The sequence below is a fragment of the Rissa tridactyla genome, chromosome 17 (genome assembly GCF_028500815.1).
Source record: "Rissa tridactyla isolate bRisTri1 chromosome 17, bRisTri1.patW.cur.20221130, whole genome shotgun sequence".
Classification (NCBI taxonomy): Eukaryota; Metazoa; Chordata; class Aves; order Charadriiformes; family Laridae; genus Rissa; species Rissa tridactyla.
The window spans coordinates 1,056,034-1,070,288 of record NC_071482.1 but is presented as its reverse complement, the minus strand read 5'-3'; the positions used below and the strand labels follow the sequence as shown (position 1 = coordinate 1,070,288).

The following is a 14,255-nucleotide window of genomic DNA, read 5'->3' as shown; positions in this document are numbered from 1 at the left end:
TCCCTATAGCACACGATCGTGACTTTTAATTTGCTCTTCAAAAATGCCCTTTTCCCTCTGCATCTGTTTGTGGCGTGAGACCTGTTGCTCCCTGGGGATTTGGATTTAGATGTCTTTCCTTGGACTGGGGCGACTTGCCATAGTTTTTAAGAAAGCTTATTTAAATCACTGTTTGGGGGGTTTTGTTTGTTTTTAGACTTTTGTTTTGTTGCTTTGGGGTTTTCAAATCCTCTCCCTTAACTTTCGGGGGGGCTTTTAAAAAGCCTGCTGTTCTCACCAGCCTTGTCCTCAGCTTGCGCAGCACAGGTGGGCTCTGGAAGCCATTTCCAGCCTTTGAAGGGCGCGTCGGGCAAGACGGAGCTGAGCAGTGTCTCACCAGGAGCCCACAAAGTGCTGGCTAGAGCCGCAGCTCTCCACAGCCTGAGATCCGGGGCAGCCGTGGCTGAAGCTCCAGGAGCTGCGGGATGAACGCCGCCATGCCCGCAGCACCTCTGCCCCCCGAGCCCGGCTCACAAAGGAGAGGCGGCGGGGCTGCTCTCTGCCCCCTGCTCTCCCCTCTCAGAAAGAGCTGTGAACCCCTGGGCTCATTCCAGCCCCCTGTGAGAGAGGGGTAGAGTTTCAAAGACAGCCAATCTCCTGCAGCTCGGAGGGAGCAGAGAAGGTTGCCGGAGGCAGCTGTTGCGTGTCTGTTCAGCGGCAGTGGTGGCCGCCAGCCGGCATGGCAGGGCCTCGCCCTCGCTGCAGAACGTGCTGCTGCTCGCTTGCCGGGCTGCCGTCGAATGTGGCCGGTGCAGCCGCGCGGGGGACACCTCGATCCTCTGTCCTGTGCAGAGCTGGAGCTGGTGCTGGGCTGCACGGGGTGATATTCACAGCTTCCACAACGTGACTGGTTCCCTGCATGCTGCGAAGCCCACCTGAGTACACGCAAGGACCAAAAAAAGTAACTAAACCAGAAAAATTTGCTCAAAATAGGTGAAGTACCAAAATTCCAGCGTGTTCTTGCACAGCCGGAAAGAGTTTACATCTAAACTTGAGTACAAATGCTTTGTTGTTAGATGGAAATAGGTTTAGTGCTGCAGTTCTTATTGCTTGTTCTGGTAGCCGTAATTCAGGCACTTGTTACACAGCGTACTTTAAACACGAGACGGAACAGCTCAAAAGCTTGCAGAGGTGGAAAAGACAATTGTGCAGCTGTGTACTGTTTCCCTGAAATAGTCCTCCAAAGGCTGACTGCTCCTCTGTTTTGGAAGTTTAGATGACCTCATTTCCAGCAGTAAAAACCCAAAGGATGTTTAACTGCCTTGTTTTGATCCTGCGATGCTTTTAAAGAACACTTACCATCTCTGTGCTGTGTTTTGAGGTGGGGTTTGAGCAGCGTCGTCTGTACTCCAGGTGTCTCCGCAGGAACACGCCACGCTAGGTATTCTTCACGAGCCTACGCCATCGCGACGGTGGGAATCTTGCCCCTGCAAGGGGATGGGGAGAAGGAAATTTGGCTGTTCCCTCCTGGAGCTGAGCTGTGCCCAGCTCTGCCAGGTGGGCTGCTGGGTGGTGCGAGGCCGTGTGAAGGAGGAGAGGAGTCCCCTCAAATCAGGTCATGGAAAATGCCATAAGGAAAGCCGCGATGGCGAGTGGGCGCACGGACTTGCCAGCACATTGTCTGCGGGGTTTTCCCTGCCTCCTGCGTGCAGGTGTTGGCCGTCACTGCCCGCGCTGGTGGAAAGAGGATTTTGTCTAAAAGATGACAACTGTTTTCCTTTCAGCGGGGTCATGCTGAATGTGTTAGGGCAAACCTGGAGTTTTAGACAATTTAGGAAAACAAACCTTTCTCTGACTAAAGAACGTATGCCAAAGTCCTTATCTTCTAAAGCATGGATAAGTGCTGTAAGGAAAAACGCAGATAAAAACAAAAATGAATTTTCAAGATGAACGGGTATTTATTTCAAGAAACGGGAAACACTTTTGTGGGTTTGGATCTCAAATATTCTTTATTGTTTGTATGCGCGTCTTAAAATATGCATTTTCAGTCAAATTCTCCTTGCACAACACTGGGATTTCGTGTTTTGCCGACAGGTAGGCGCTCAGCTCTGCATTATCCCAGATACGCTGCAGTTCTGACCAAGGATGGAATAAAAATTAATCTTAAGCTCTTTATAAGAGATTTTTGCTTTCTGCAGCTGTACTGTATGTTTTTGCCACGATGCTTTTTGCTTTAACCAGAACGTGCCAATGGAGTATTTCTGGCCCTCCTTGGTTTTTTTCCCAGCATTTCTCTCGCGAGCCTGCTGTGAGGAGGTGCAAATGCCATGAAAAATGTCCCTGTTGCTGTGGGTCCCCGTCCGAGCGCATTAGTGTCACTCACTCTCCTGCTGGCACACTTCTAGCAGGAACAGGGGCACAGCAGTTTGCAGGTAACCTTTGTGGCACCGCTTCGTCTGATGGCGCTGCTGCCAAGGGCACCCCTTTGCAGCACATGGAGATGTCTCTCTGGTACTGTGTATTTGCTTTTTTTTTTTTTTCCAATCGAGGCAAAAAAGAAAGACGTGATCAATGAGGATTCCTTCTTTTTGTACGAAAAAGCTCACTTTTCTTGAATCCAGACTTCGGGTTCTTTACTCCCTTCCCAGTTCAAGTCCCGGCTGTGTGCCAGGGGTGGCAGGTTAATGAGCAGAGAACGCCATTGTGCCCACGTAAGCTGACGCTTGACTGCCCGTAAGGTTAAGACCTTTCTTTTAATTTCTCTCTCAGGATTTATTATTTGCCGTTGGTGATTTGGCTTGGTTTGTAGAGCTGCCCACCGTTACCGAAACTTCCAGCTCATGTTAGTGCTTTCTGGAAAATCCAAATTTCCCGTTCTTTTCCTCTTTGTCTGCATTCTGTCTTTGCTGGCGGCTGCCCTGGTCTTAATGAAGTTGTAAAACTTGACATCGGAGAAGCCCGAAGGTTGGAAATTAGCACAAAAGATTTACGTGGGATTTCTTGAACATAAGGTGGAAGCCTCTTTCCAAACCGCCCACCCTGTTGTGCAGCGATCCTGCTTGAACTGGTCGCTGGTCTGTTCACTCCAGCAGGGGAATCACATGGCTGAAAAGCGAAGAGTAAACTTCTGGAAAGATCTTTGCGTTCTGCTAAGCAAACGCAGTATGGGTGTAGTATGTGAAGCAGGCCGAAGTCGTGGTATTTTGCAGCAGGTTGTCTAAAATGGGGTATGTTTTGTACTGTACGAGACAGACGTGCCGCTGGTCACACTGGGTCGTCTTTTGTCTCGGAACAGAGAAGAGTTACACGCCACCCAGGGGGTCTCAGCGTTGCTCTTGCTCCTCTTGCCTCTTCTGCACTCTGGTTCTCACATGTCTGTGTATGGGATTGTACGTGACTTTACCAGACTCAGCAAGTTTCTTAAATACCATTTGTTTAGGATAGTTGGAGTGGAGCGTATTCCTGTAATCAGTTCTCTCTGTTCTTTCAGATTTTGGCTTCAGTAACATCTTCACACCTGGTCAGCTGCTTAAAACCTGGTGCGGGAGTCCTCCCTACGCTGCTCCAGAGCTCTTTGAAGGAAAGGAATACGATGGGCCAAAGGTTGACATTTGGGTATGTGATGAACCCCTTTCTCTCTTCGGTCTCATTTTTGCTCTGTTTGTTTGGCCTTGCTTCCTGAATACTTAGTACGTGTCTCAGAGAAAAGCTCCCGATATGCAAAAAATGTTATTCGAAGAAATGCTTGACTAATTTTATTCTGGCTACTGTGTCACATGCTTTCTTTATTGGGAGGCATGCTGTCAAAAATATTAATTGCCTGGAAATGCGTTTAAATTTAGTTTCCCAAAAATATGGTTCACACCATTGCTGTTGAATGGCAGAGTAGTTACCGCGGTAGGGCTGGATCAGGCAGAGCAGCAAGAGGAAACTTGAAGTTTTGCTCCACGAGGGTTTGCAGAGACTTGGGACGTTCTCCTGCGTGGCGCTCGCTGAGCAAGGCAAAGCCTGCTCTGCCCTGCAGCCCTGCCTCTCGGCGCTGGCTCGGTCGCCGGCTCTCCTGCCTCTTCTCCTCCTGGGGCTCCCTGAGCTCTGCCAGCCGCGCCAGAGGAGCAGGAGGAAGGGTGGCATGGCTGGGTTTGAAATGGCCATGCCGGCGCAGTGGCTGGGTTTGGTTTGGGCACGCAGGTTGGCCAGAGCCTCGTGCCACGATGGTACAGGGCTGCCTGGGGCAGGCTGGGGCTGTAGGTGCCTTTAACTGTTGGCTTCTGAGGCTCAAAAGAACATCTAAATTCAGCTTGAAGTTTGAAGGAGGAGTTACACTGGCCTGGGACTGAGATATCAACAAGGTGCATTCCAATGGGATTTGCCTTTTCTTCTTTATTCTTCTTTTATTCCATTTAAATAACACTTAGTACAATTAACTGCAGTCTCCCGGTCTGTCACTCTGCCGTTGCTGACGCGACCTTTGTTTTGGACGCAGAGTCTCGGCGTGGTGCTGTACGTGCTGGTCTGCGGCGCTCTGCCCTTCGACGGGAGCACGCTGCAGAACCTGCGGGCGAGGGTGCTCAGCGGGAAATTTCGCATTCCATTTTTCATGTCCACAGGTAAGGTGGGCGCACGCTGCGGTCGCCTGCGGCGCTGAGCAGGCGCTGGTCGCCTCTCTGCTTACAGATTCTTTGGAGCACTTAAATTATAGTATACGAGTTGATTTATATGCCAGTGAAGTGGTATGCCAGGAAGTTACCCGCTGGATGGTGGTTTGTAACGTAAGCTAAAATGAGTTCTGAATCCAGAATTTAGAAACTGAAATACTTTTATTTAGAATCTCAGCTTTCACGTATGTAACTATGCAAACTATAGCAAAATGTTAGCAAAGATACACTCTTCCTAAATTTTGGGAACTGTAAAAGCTAAAAATGGAATAGCGATTTAGGACTATAGAGGCTTTCGCTATACCTGTTTTAGACAAGAAGCTTTTTACAGCATTATGGCGCATGAATTTCCAGCAATAGCCCCGTCAGAGGTGGACGTCTGTGTCCTGTTTCTGCAAAAACGCTTCTGAATGCTTGAGTGATAACTCTTGTTTCTGAAAAGTGTGATTAATTATCAGACAAAACCAACTTCATTTAAGACCAAATCATAGGAGGTTCTTGGCTGCCTGCTCTCAGACTAAGGAATAATTTTGCACGGGCTGCATGGGGTTTCCCAGCTGAAAGCTTCCTTGCCTGCTGCCTCACTTGGGGAAGAGGGTCTCTTCGTCCAGGAAAGACGTGTGGTGCTTCTAAGGCAGGCTTAGATCCCACCCCAAACCGGGGAGAGCCTCAGCAGCCCCCCGTGTTGGCAGTGCACATGTGATACGATGGAGAAATCTTCCCCAGGGCGCTGGTGCTGAGGGGGGGACGTTCAGAGGATGTTTTCCCCTTCAACCCCCAAAAGCCAGTCGTATCCCCGGTCATTGCCGGTGAGGTGGGGAGGGACAGGGTGACAGCGTGCCACCTAGGGGCTCTGGCAGACAGCACAGGGGCTGGTGGCCTGGGTGGCTTCCTTCCTTCCTAGCTGGGGAAATCAAATGTCTGCAGCAAAGGGGCACATCGGGGACTGACGGGCTGCGAAGTGCAGGAGGAGAAGCGGTATTTTTGCTACGTATGACTTGAGAAGTGCGTTGCTTTGAAAGAAGAAAGCGCTTTTGCCCTTGCAGTGCAAGGCGGCTCCTGCAGAAGCCGCGTCCCTCCGCGCAGGGTACTCAGCCCCTCTCTTCCCTCGCAGAATGTGAACACCTGATCCGCCACATGCTGGTCCTGGACCCCAGCAAGCGGCTCTCCATGGAGCAGATCTGCAAACACAAGTGGATGAAGCTTGGGGAGGCTGACGCGGAGTTCGACAGGGTGAGGAGCAGAAGCGAGCTGATGCGCGAGTCGGGTCTGCTCGGTGCCTGCCGGGCTGCAGACGGGCTCCGGGCACGTAGTGCTGTGGTGTTCGTTTCAGCTGTTTGAGAGCTCTCATTCCGAGCGCTGCCTTTCTGCTGTCTGTGTCTCCTGGTCTCACTTTCCACGCCGCTCCTCATCTGCATATATTTTTATATCTTTCCCCTTGGCGTTGAGAGCCCGAGGCACTAGATTTTGAATCGGTGTGCCGTCAGCCTTCGAAGCGGATGCCAGCTTGCAGCCGGAGCCTGGTGCATTAGTTCTTCGGAGCACTATGACTCATCGGTGCGTGTGCCTTTGGGAATGTCAGCACTGAAGGCTGTGTCTGTGCTCTTGCAGCTGATAGCGGAGTGTCAGCACCTGAAGACGGAGAGGCAGATGGAGCCGCTGAACGAGGACGTGTTGCTGGCGATGGCGGACATGGGGCTGGACAAGGAGCGTACAATTCAGGTAAGACACCACAGCTGACAGTCGTGTCCTGCCTGTTCCCGTTGGAGATGGAATGGCCGTGCTTGTTGCTTGTCACCTCTGGTAACTGGGCAACCTCAGCACAGTGTGGAGCATGTTTTGTTGCTTGACAAAAAGAACTGACCGCTTTTTCCTTTTCCTCTTCCAGTCATTAAGAGCTGATGCTTACGATCACTACAGTGCAATCTACAGCCTGCTCTGCGACCGTCTGAAGAGACACAAGAATCTGCGCATTGCAGCATCTCCAAGCATACCGCGGACCATGACCTTCCCCACCTCTGCTAACATCCAGGTAGATCCTGCTCGCACAGTGTTCTTCCAGCCCTGGATGGCCCGCCGGTCCCTTACCTGCTGAACTCAGACTGGCTTGCGGGTGTCCTCATCCTGGCAGGAGTGTCAAAACCTTCCTCGCCTGAGAACTTTGCGTGTATTTAGGGTGCCATAATCCGGAGATTAGGAACGGTTTGTTCGTTGGCTGTGGGTTTAGCGAATACCCTTCAGACGAAGTCTTGTGTCAGCTTAGTGACAGAGGAGAAGGCAACGTGAGGGTTACTGCTTGGCAGCTGGAGTTTACAGAGCAGGACTGCTGTGCCATGCTTCCTCCTCAATTTGTGCTGCTGTCCAAGAAACGAATGTTTGCTTTCAGAGGCCAGGTCATAAGGGAAGCAGAAGAGATGCTGACTGGGCCTGAACAGAAGGGAGGAGAGGGAGGAGGGGGAAATGAGGCACGCCTTGAGAATTAAGAATAAACAGATCTTCGCTGGCTCCAGGGTAACGTCCCTGTCCCCAAGTGCTTAGGTCTGTGCACTGGTGTTAATCCAGCAGGGTTTGTAGAGGGGTTGTAAGAGATGCTAGCTTCGTGTCGTCTGATTTTGATCTCTCTGCTCAGCAGACAGAACAGACAGGCAATACCATGAGCATCAATGTGCCACAAGTCCAGCTCATCAACCCCGAAAACCAAATTGTGGAGGTGAGGTACAGTCCTTGATGACCCCTGCAAGTTCTTTTCCCGGGCTCGCATTGAAGCCTTTTGCTTGACCCCGACATCGTATTTCAACGTCTCCAATGTTTTGCCTGCCCAGACCGACGGAACAATGAACCTGGACAGTGATGAAGGGGAAGAGCCATCACCTGAAGCTCTGGTTCGTTACCTCTCAATGAGAAGGCACACCGTTGGAGTAGCTGACCCGCGGTTAGTACTGGACCCTAATCCCTGAGGGAGGGTTAAGGGAACGTGAAGGTTTACTCCTAGCACGTGACTTTGGCCCTTCTGAGGTGTCCCAGATTTATTTGTGTGCTACACTGGCAGAGGAGAGGCTAATGCCTTAAAGGGACTTCTGGGCTCTGTGATGTATGAGAGTGGATACCTTTTGGACTGGCAGTGGTCTCCAGTTTCTGGGCTGGCAAATACACTTCACAGCGTGCCGCTTGGTCCCAGGTCTCCGCTTCTCTCTAGCCAGACCAGGTGGCAATGAGTGCGTGTATCTGTGTCGTAGCCGGTATCAAACCTTTGGTTTCCTGCTCCTGCTTGTCAGTGGCTTGGAGTTATGTCTCCAAACTTTGCCAGATGCAGAAAGAAATTCAGGGTGTCTCTTTAGCAAAAGTGTTCTTTTAAACATCCTAGTCCCATTGCACAACTTGGTTAGTATTTCAGCTGAGGACGAGATGCGTTCCTCCTCTTCTTCCTGATTAGCTCTGTGTAAGCTATAGTGGTGTGCAAGCCAGTTTCTCACCTACGCTGCACTGCTGTCATGTCCTAGGTGAAGTTTTTGTGATAAATGCCTTCCAGGTTAATGCAAAGAGCTAGATCTGGCAAATCTCAACCTGGAGGGGAAAAAGGGACAAATAAATACCAAAGAGTGGCTTGGCTACTCTCTGGCCATTTTCCAGAGGACTAAGAAGCCTTTTTGTGAAAGGAAGCTGAATGCACTGGGCCCGTGGGTGGTTCTCTGCATGTCATTGCTAATTCACCTGTCTATGAATGTGATTGCACAGGACGGAAGTCATGGAAGATCTGCAGAAGCTGCTGCCAGGCTTCCCCCGTGTCACTCCTCAGGCTCCGTTCCTGCAGGTGACCCCGAATGTGAACTTCATGCACAATGTGCTGCCTCGGCAGAACCTGCAGCCCACGGGTCAGCTGGAGTACAAGGTACGGACCGATGCACGTGCTCCTGCTGCAGTCTCTGCCCCATCAGCCCCTGGGGGGTGTTTGTGCTCGCGCTTGCTCTATTTGCCAGTCCTTGGACTCCATAAGCTTCAAGGTTTACCCTCTTGTTAGCTCTTTAGGTATGATTCTAGTTGGTGATTTGAAAAGCTGAAGAATGAAAGAACACTGCACTGTGAAATTAGTTAACGGGCTGGGGAGAAATAGGACTGCAGTGCCCGGCTTTGGAGCTGCGGGCTGCCTGGCAGCACAGCGTGGGGAAACGGAGAGTTAAACACGAGTTTTCCACTAACGCTGCCCCTCTCTGCCCCACGTCAGCTCAGAGATGTTGGTGACATTCCATCGTCTCTCCCGGAGCCCAGAGGCTTGTCTTCTCTCCTGCCAGTGCCTGGGTTTGTGGCCTCGGGGCTCAGGTACTGGAAGGATGCGGTACGGGGTTGGTAACTGCGCTGTCTGTGCTTCCCAGGAGCAGTCCCTGCTGCAGCCCCCGACCCTGCAGCTGCTGAACGGCATGGGCCCTCTGGGGCGGAGGGCATCAGATGGCGGAGCTAACATCCAGTTACACGCACAGCAGCTGCTGAAACGTCCTCGAGGTCCATCCCCGCTCGTCACTATGACGCCAGTAAGTAGCAAAAGGAAAGAAGAGAATTGGAGGTGTGCTTATAAATATCTTCTCCCGCAGGCAGAGGTGACTGCCTCCGGGTCATAGCAGACAGAGCAGTAGGCTCCGTCTGGATGCACAGCAGGGAGCATGCCCGCTTGCTTCCAGAGGTTCCCACCCTCCGGAGCGGCAGGATGCTCTGTCCCCTTGTGGGAGAGCTGCTGTGCTCTCCTGAAGCTAGCAGCCGAGATGGTATTCCTGTCTGGAACTGGCAAAGTGTTGTCAACTTTTTTTAAAGGTTGCTTTTTTTTCTCGTTTGCTGATCTAACAGAGAAAACTAAAATGTCCATCTTGGGCATTAGTGCACGTTATTTCTTCCTTGATGCGTCTGCGTCAGGGAAGTTTCCTGGTAGCACCAAAAGAAGCAGGAGCCTTGTACAGGCAGTTTTGACTGGGGAAGGAACGTTGGGAGGGGTTCTCGGCTGAGTGTCCTTGGTGCTGCAGAGGAGCTGACACATAGCCTTGTGAGAGCTTGTTTGGAAGGTCAGGTGTCCGCTGCACGGATGGGGCCACGCTTTCTGGAACCCACGGTTTCGCTTCTCTCTGCAGGCCGTCCCTGCTGTCACCCCTGTGGATGAGGAGAGCTCCGACGGGGAGCCAGATCAGGAAGCTGTGCAGAGGTAACTCCCAGTCTGTTAATGTTCGCCCTTACTACCTCTGAGAGGCTCACCCTGTGGTGTTCCACAGCTGAATTAAAACACCAGCAACCTCATCACAGGCAACAATGTTGATTACAGCCAAGGCTCACCGTTCCTCTTGTTCTTGTGGGCGTTGATTACTGTAGGCAATTACTCCTCTGACACTACTAGGTGCTTACAAAGCTGGATTCCCCCCGAAACAGTTTGCTAATTGAGCAGTAGGTTCTCCAGAAAGTCTGAAACTGCTAAATTCCTTTGCTTAGTGTGCACCAGCATGCAATCCACACTAACCTGCAAAATGAGTGCTAAGTGATTCACCCCTCCCCGCTGAGTGACGGAGGTAGGAAGATCTCATCTGTGGCCTCGGGTGTCGATGCAGCTTTTGTATCAAGACATGCAGTAAACATCCAACTCTGATGCCTTAAACAAAGTGAGCTTGCTGGAAATACGGGTACCTCTAGCTTCTAATTTTAGCAGTGGGCCTTAAAATAGTCCGCTCCAATGCGGAAAGGATTATTGGATATCAGGCTGGAAACTTCTGTTCTCTTTGTCTGCTCCAAACACAAACTAGGAAGCGGGTAGAACATGCTTGTACTTTCTCAACGAATGAAAACACTAACCGTGTCCTTGCTAACATTTTTCTTAGTAGCTTTTGCATAGTTTCTTCTCTGCTAACCAGCTGGTGCACTACGTGTGGTGGGTGTGGTTACGGAGCGCTCCTGCTTCTTACCTCAAACCTGAAAAGTTTTTTGGATTCCCCCCCGTTTGTGCAGGCCACCACCTCGAGTCAGGTAGCGTTTCCTCAGGGTTCAGACCGGGGGGTTGGTTGCAGGCAGAGAAACACTGGGGTGGGTGGAGGTCATACTCCAGAGCCTTTGCCAGCTCTTCTCCTTTCAGTGCTCCAGGGCGACGGGGGGGGATTTGAACGGTGGGTGTGTGCAGTGGCAGATTGTGCAGAGTGTGCGCTGAGACGCCTTTTGCCTACCTGAGCTTAGAGGAAAGTCAGAGCTGGTACACGTGAAAGAACTCGCTTCCAGCCCTACTCAGAGTTGACACAGAGCACGTCTCGTGTTCTCTGCGTAGCCTTGTGCTCCAGTACTCCAAGTTGGAATTCAGGGCCCATAACGTCCACTGACAACGCTTCGGATGGTAGACAGGCTTTCTGACTGTGCCAATCAGATACATCTGATTCTTGGCAAGGGGTTGCCCGGACATCTTACCAGGGCAGACTTTCACCTCTCCTATTCTAAAACCTGAGGTTTCGCTTGAGTTAAAGCATTAGCTCAGCCGGAAACACTTTGAAACCCCCGTGCTATATTTCGTAGGTTGCAAGCCACCGAAACGTTCAGCTCCCACTGAAAGGCAAGTCTCCTTGGACCCATAGGTCGCCTCGCTGCTCTTGACAGTGCTGCTCTTAGTCCTTTCATGCCCCGTGTTCTTCTTCCAGCAGATGGCCCGGAAAAAGCCCCGTCCAGGTTGTGTGTTAACTTGCTCTCCACCCCCTTGTGTTGCAACATGTCAGTAGTCATCAGAGAAGGGTAAATAGCATTAACATCAGGGACAGATGCAAATATTTAGCTTTTCAGAACACTGCTCTGAACAGTCTGTATGCAGCCACCAGTGAGCAGTTTTTGCCCTTCTTAATCTGACCTTGAAAGCAGAGCATAGTCTTTTCTCTGCTCCAGGGAACAGTCACATCTCCTTTGAGCTTTGGGAAACTTTCTTCCACCCGAAACGCTGTTATAGCTCATGATTGGATTGTTCCCTGGAGGTCTGAAATAAAATGATCTTAGCAAACCGCAACTGTAAAGCTCTTTGTGAAACTTTCCCCGTCTGCATCAAATGATTCTTAAACAGCTAATGGCGCAGACTTTGGCAAGTTACCACGACGCTAAGCGCTCTTCATTCTGTTAACTTGCTGTCTTCTGCTTAAGTGGCTTCAGTAGCTCGCAAAGAGAGGCTGGGTTTGGAGGAGGCGACGACTTTATTGCTTGCTGCTCTTCTCTGCTCCACCAGTTGAAGTTGCAGGGAGCCTGAGCAGGGGAAAAGAGCGGAGGTGAGATTTCCCTGTTAGTATCGCTGGTGTCACTGGCCAAGTGATCTTTGTCACAGTCACCACAGCTGCCTTGTTGCTGCTGGTTCACAAGAGTAGAAATAGTTGAGTTCATAAGAGGGCATTCAGCCCACCTGGCCTTGAGCAGGTAAAATGCTAGCCCCCGCGCTCATCACAAGCCAGGGCATCTGGGGCAGGTGCTTTGTTTGTTATCTCTTCTGGCCCCGTGCCCCCAGCTGCTCCGAGCACCGCTGCAGCCAGGAACTGGCAGTTCAGGGCAGCGGCTGTCAGAGCTGGGTGGCTCTTCGGCGTATCCTTGCCAAAGCAGAGGCTCCTAGTTCTGCCCTGTGCCACCCCTCCAGTCTTTAGAGGGTTTGCAGAAGAACCGCAGTCTCTTAGTTCTTAGCACTTTAGTTTAAGCTGCCGCCCCCAGCCCCCCGTGTAAGAGGCGAGCCCAGCCTGGCGCTGGTGGCTCTGGCTCCAGAGGAAGGGACCTGTTCGTTTCCCATGCTGGTTTTGCCCTGCGCATCGCTGGCGATTCCCGACTCCCCGAGAGCGGAGCAGGGACTAGATGGCGCAGTCGGGCTGGGCACCGACCCTTGCTCAGCCCGGCGTTCTTCCTCCTGCTCCTCCGGCAGCCAGAGGCTCTACCCACCCCTAATCTCTGCCAGGGTGGCCCTCCTGCACCCTTCCCCTGCTGTCACAAGCTGGCCGCTGCGTGTGGCTGGAGCTGGGTGTCCCAGGGTAGATCTGAAGTGCAAGGGCCATCCCTCAAGGGTGCAGCCGAGCAGCAGCTCTGCCCTGCGCCCGTTCTCCGGCCAGCTCTCGCTAGGATTATCTGTGACTCGTCTCTTGGCTCCGTGCACGCAGCAGGCTTCCCCGTGGCTCAGTGGGGCCTTGGGAGAGGGAAGCAGACCTGCCGTGGTGGAGTGAATCTCCGGTGAGGACAGGTAGTGCCCTGGGTATTCCCAAAGGGATATACCAGCATTCGTTCCCCTTGAGATGAAGCGTGGCTTTCCCGCTGGGAAGAGCGAATGGCTGCTCTTGCCTTCTGAGGCTGGCGGTAGCACACACGCAGCTGAAACCACGCTTGTCCCCTAAGTGCTGAAGACCCCGTGATGTGACGGGCGTGGGCAGCGTGTCCATGGCGTGCTTCTCCCCGGTTGGTTCTGAGCACTGCAGCAAGCATTCTTCCTTCCCGTTTACTCTGGATTATCTAACGCTCCCTGTTTTTGGAGTACTCCCATCAGTCTCTTATAAAATGTGCTCCTGCTTGTTGCAGATACTTGGCAAATAGGTCAAAAAGGCACACTCTGGCAATGACCAACCCTACAGCTGAAATCCCTCCAGACTTGCAGAGGCAGCTAGGACAGCAGTCCTTCCGACCCCGGGCTTGGGCTCCACACCTGGTACCCGATCAGCACCGGTGAGTAATGGCACCGGCCGTTCGGGCAGCTTTGCGCCAGGAAACCTGCTCAGATGTCGTCTGGAATGGAGCACTGAGGACACCCCGCTTGGCAGGGAGGGGTGAGGAGGAGGAGCGAGTACAAAGAGCAGACCCACAGGGCAGAGGGCGTCTGACCGTGCTGGGGACGCGAGTTCCGCGCTGGCGCGGGCTCCGTGCCTGCAAATACAGGCAGCGCAGGGGCAGGAATCAGCTGGCTCTTCCCCTCCAGCCCTGTTCTTGTGGCTGGAGGTGATTTGCCAGAACGACTGCTGTCACATAAGGGTTGGGAATAAGCTATTGGTTTTAGAGGAGAGCTTTTCTCTCTTGTAATGGTAGGTGTCAAGCTAGCAGTAGAGAGCAGATTTTCTACAAGAACGTTTTTGGAGGCAGATGCGGGCAAAAGACTGCACCAAGAGTCATCTACACCAGAGCTTAAAAACCTCACTGTTCTGCACCAGAGTTGTGTGTTTTGACTGCAAAGTCTCTTTGCAAAGCTCCTCAAGAGTCATATTATTTCTGATCCGAACCCCTGATGGGAACGATGTGGGGAAAGGATGCTGGGGTGGGAAGAAAATCACAGTGTCTGGCAAGGAGGGAGCCGATTCGGATTTGATCTAAACAGACTCAAAATGTGTGGGTGGGGCACTCCTGATGGAGAGAGGTGTTCATTTGACGGGGAGTCCTGGGCACAGCAGCTAAACTGGAGGCTCTAATGCCAGAGAGGGAGCTTAAAGCCCGCACTCGGACCCCCTCAGCGCTGAGAGTGCAAACCAGCTGCAAACCGCCGCGTTTGGTGCCTGTTGGTCTCGGCTGTTGAGACGGCAGTCGCCTACCAGGCTAGATCGGTGCCCGCGCTCAACCTCTCGGCCAGCTCACGCTGGCAAGCTTGACAAGGCGCTTTTTATTGTAGCCAGATGC

General features: G+C 52.1%; 1 protein-coding gene across 7 annotated transcripts in view; it reads left to right on the top strand.

Annotated features, from left to right (window-relative positions):
- Positions 1-14,255, top strand: part of SIK3 (SIK family kinase 3) — an 88,529-nt gene that overhangs the window by 60,148 nt on the left and 14,126 nt on the right. For 2 of the 7 annotated variants that reach the window (XM_054223322.1, XM_054223318.1), the window contains exons 5-15: positions 3,470-3,594; positions 4,463-4,586; positions 5,749-5,867; positions 6,246-6,356; positions 6,523-6,666; positions 7,264-7,344; positions 7,457-7,566; positions 8,370-8,523; positions 9,005-9,160; positions 9,749-9,819; positions 13,173-13,316. In XM_054223322.1, coding sequence (XP_054079297.1) covers positions 3,470-3,594; positions 4,463-4,586; positions 5,749-5,867; positions 6,246-6,356; positions 6,523-6,666; positions 7,264-7,344; positions 7,457-7,566; positions 8,370-8,523; positions 9,005-9,160; positions 9,749-9,819; positions 13,173-13,316 — 1,339 coding nt within the window. The remainder of the gene's footprint in view (positions 1-3,469; positions 3,595-4,462; positions 4,587-5,748; positions 5,868-6,245; positions 6,357-6,522; positions 6,667-7,263; positions 7,345-7,456; positions 7,567-8,369; positions 8,524-9,004; positions 9,161-9,748; positions 9,820-13,172; positions 13,317-14,255) is intronic. The other 5 variants (XM_054223323.1, XM_054223319.1, XM_054223324.1 and 2 more) reach the window with 3 other exon arrangements.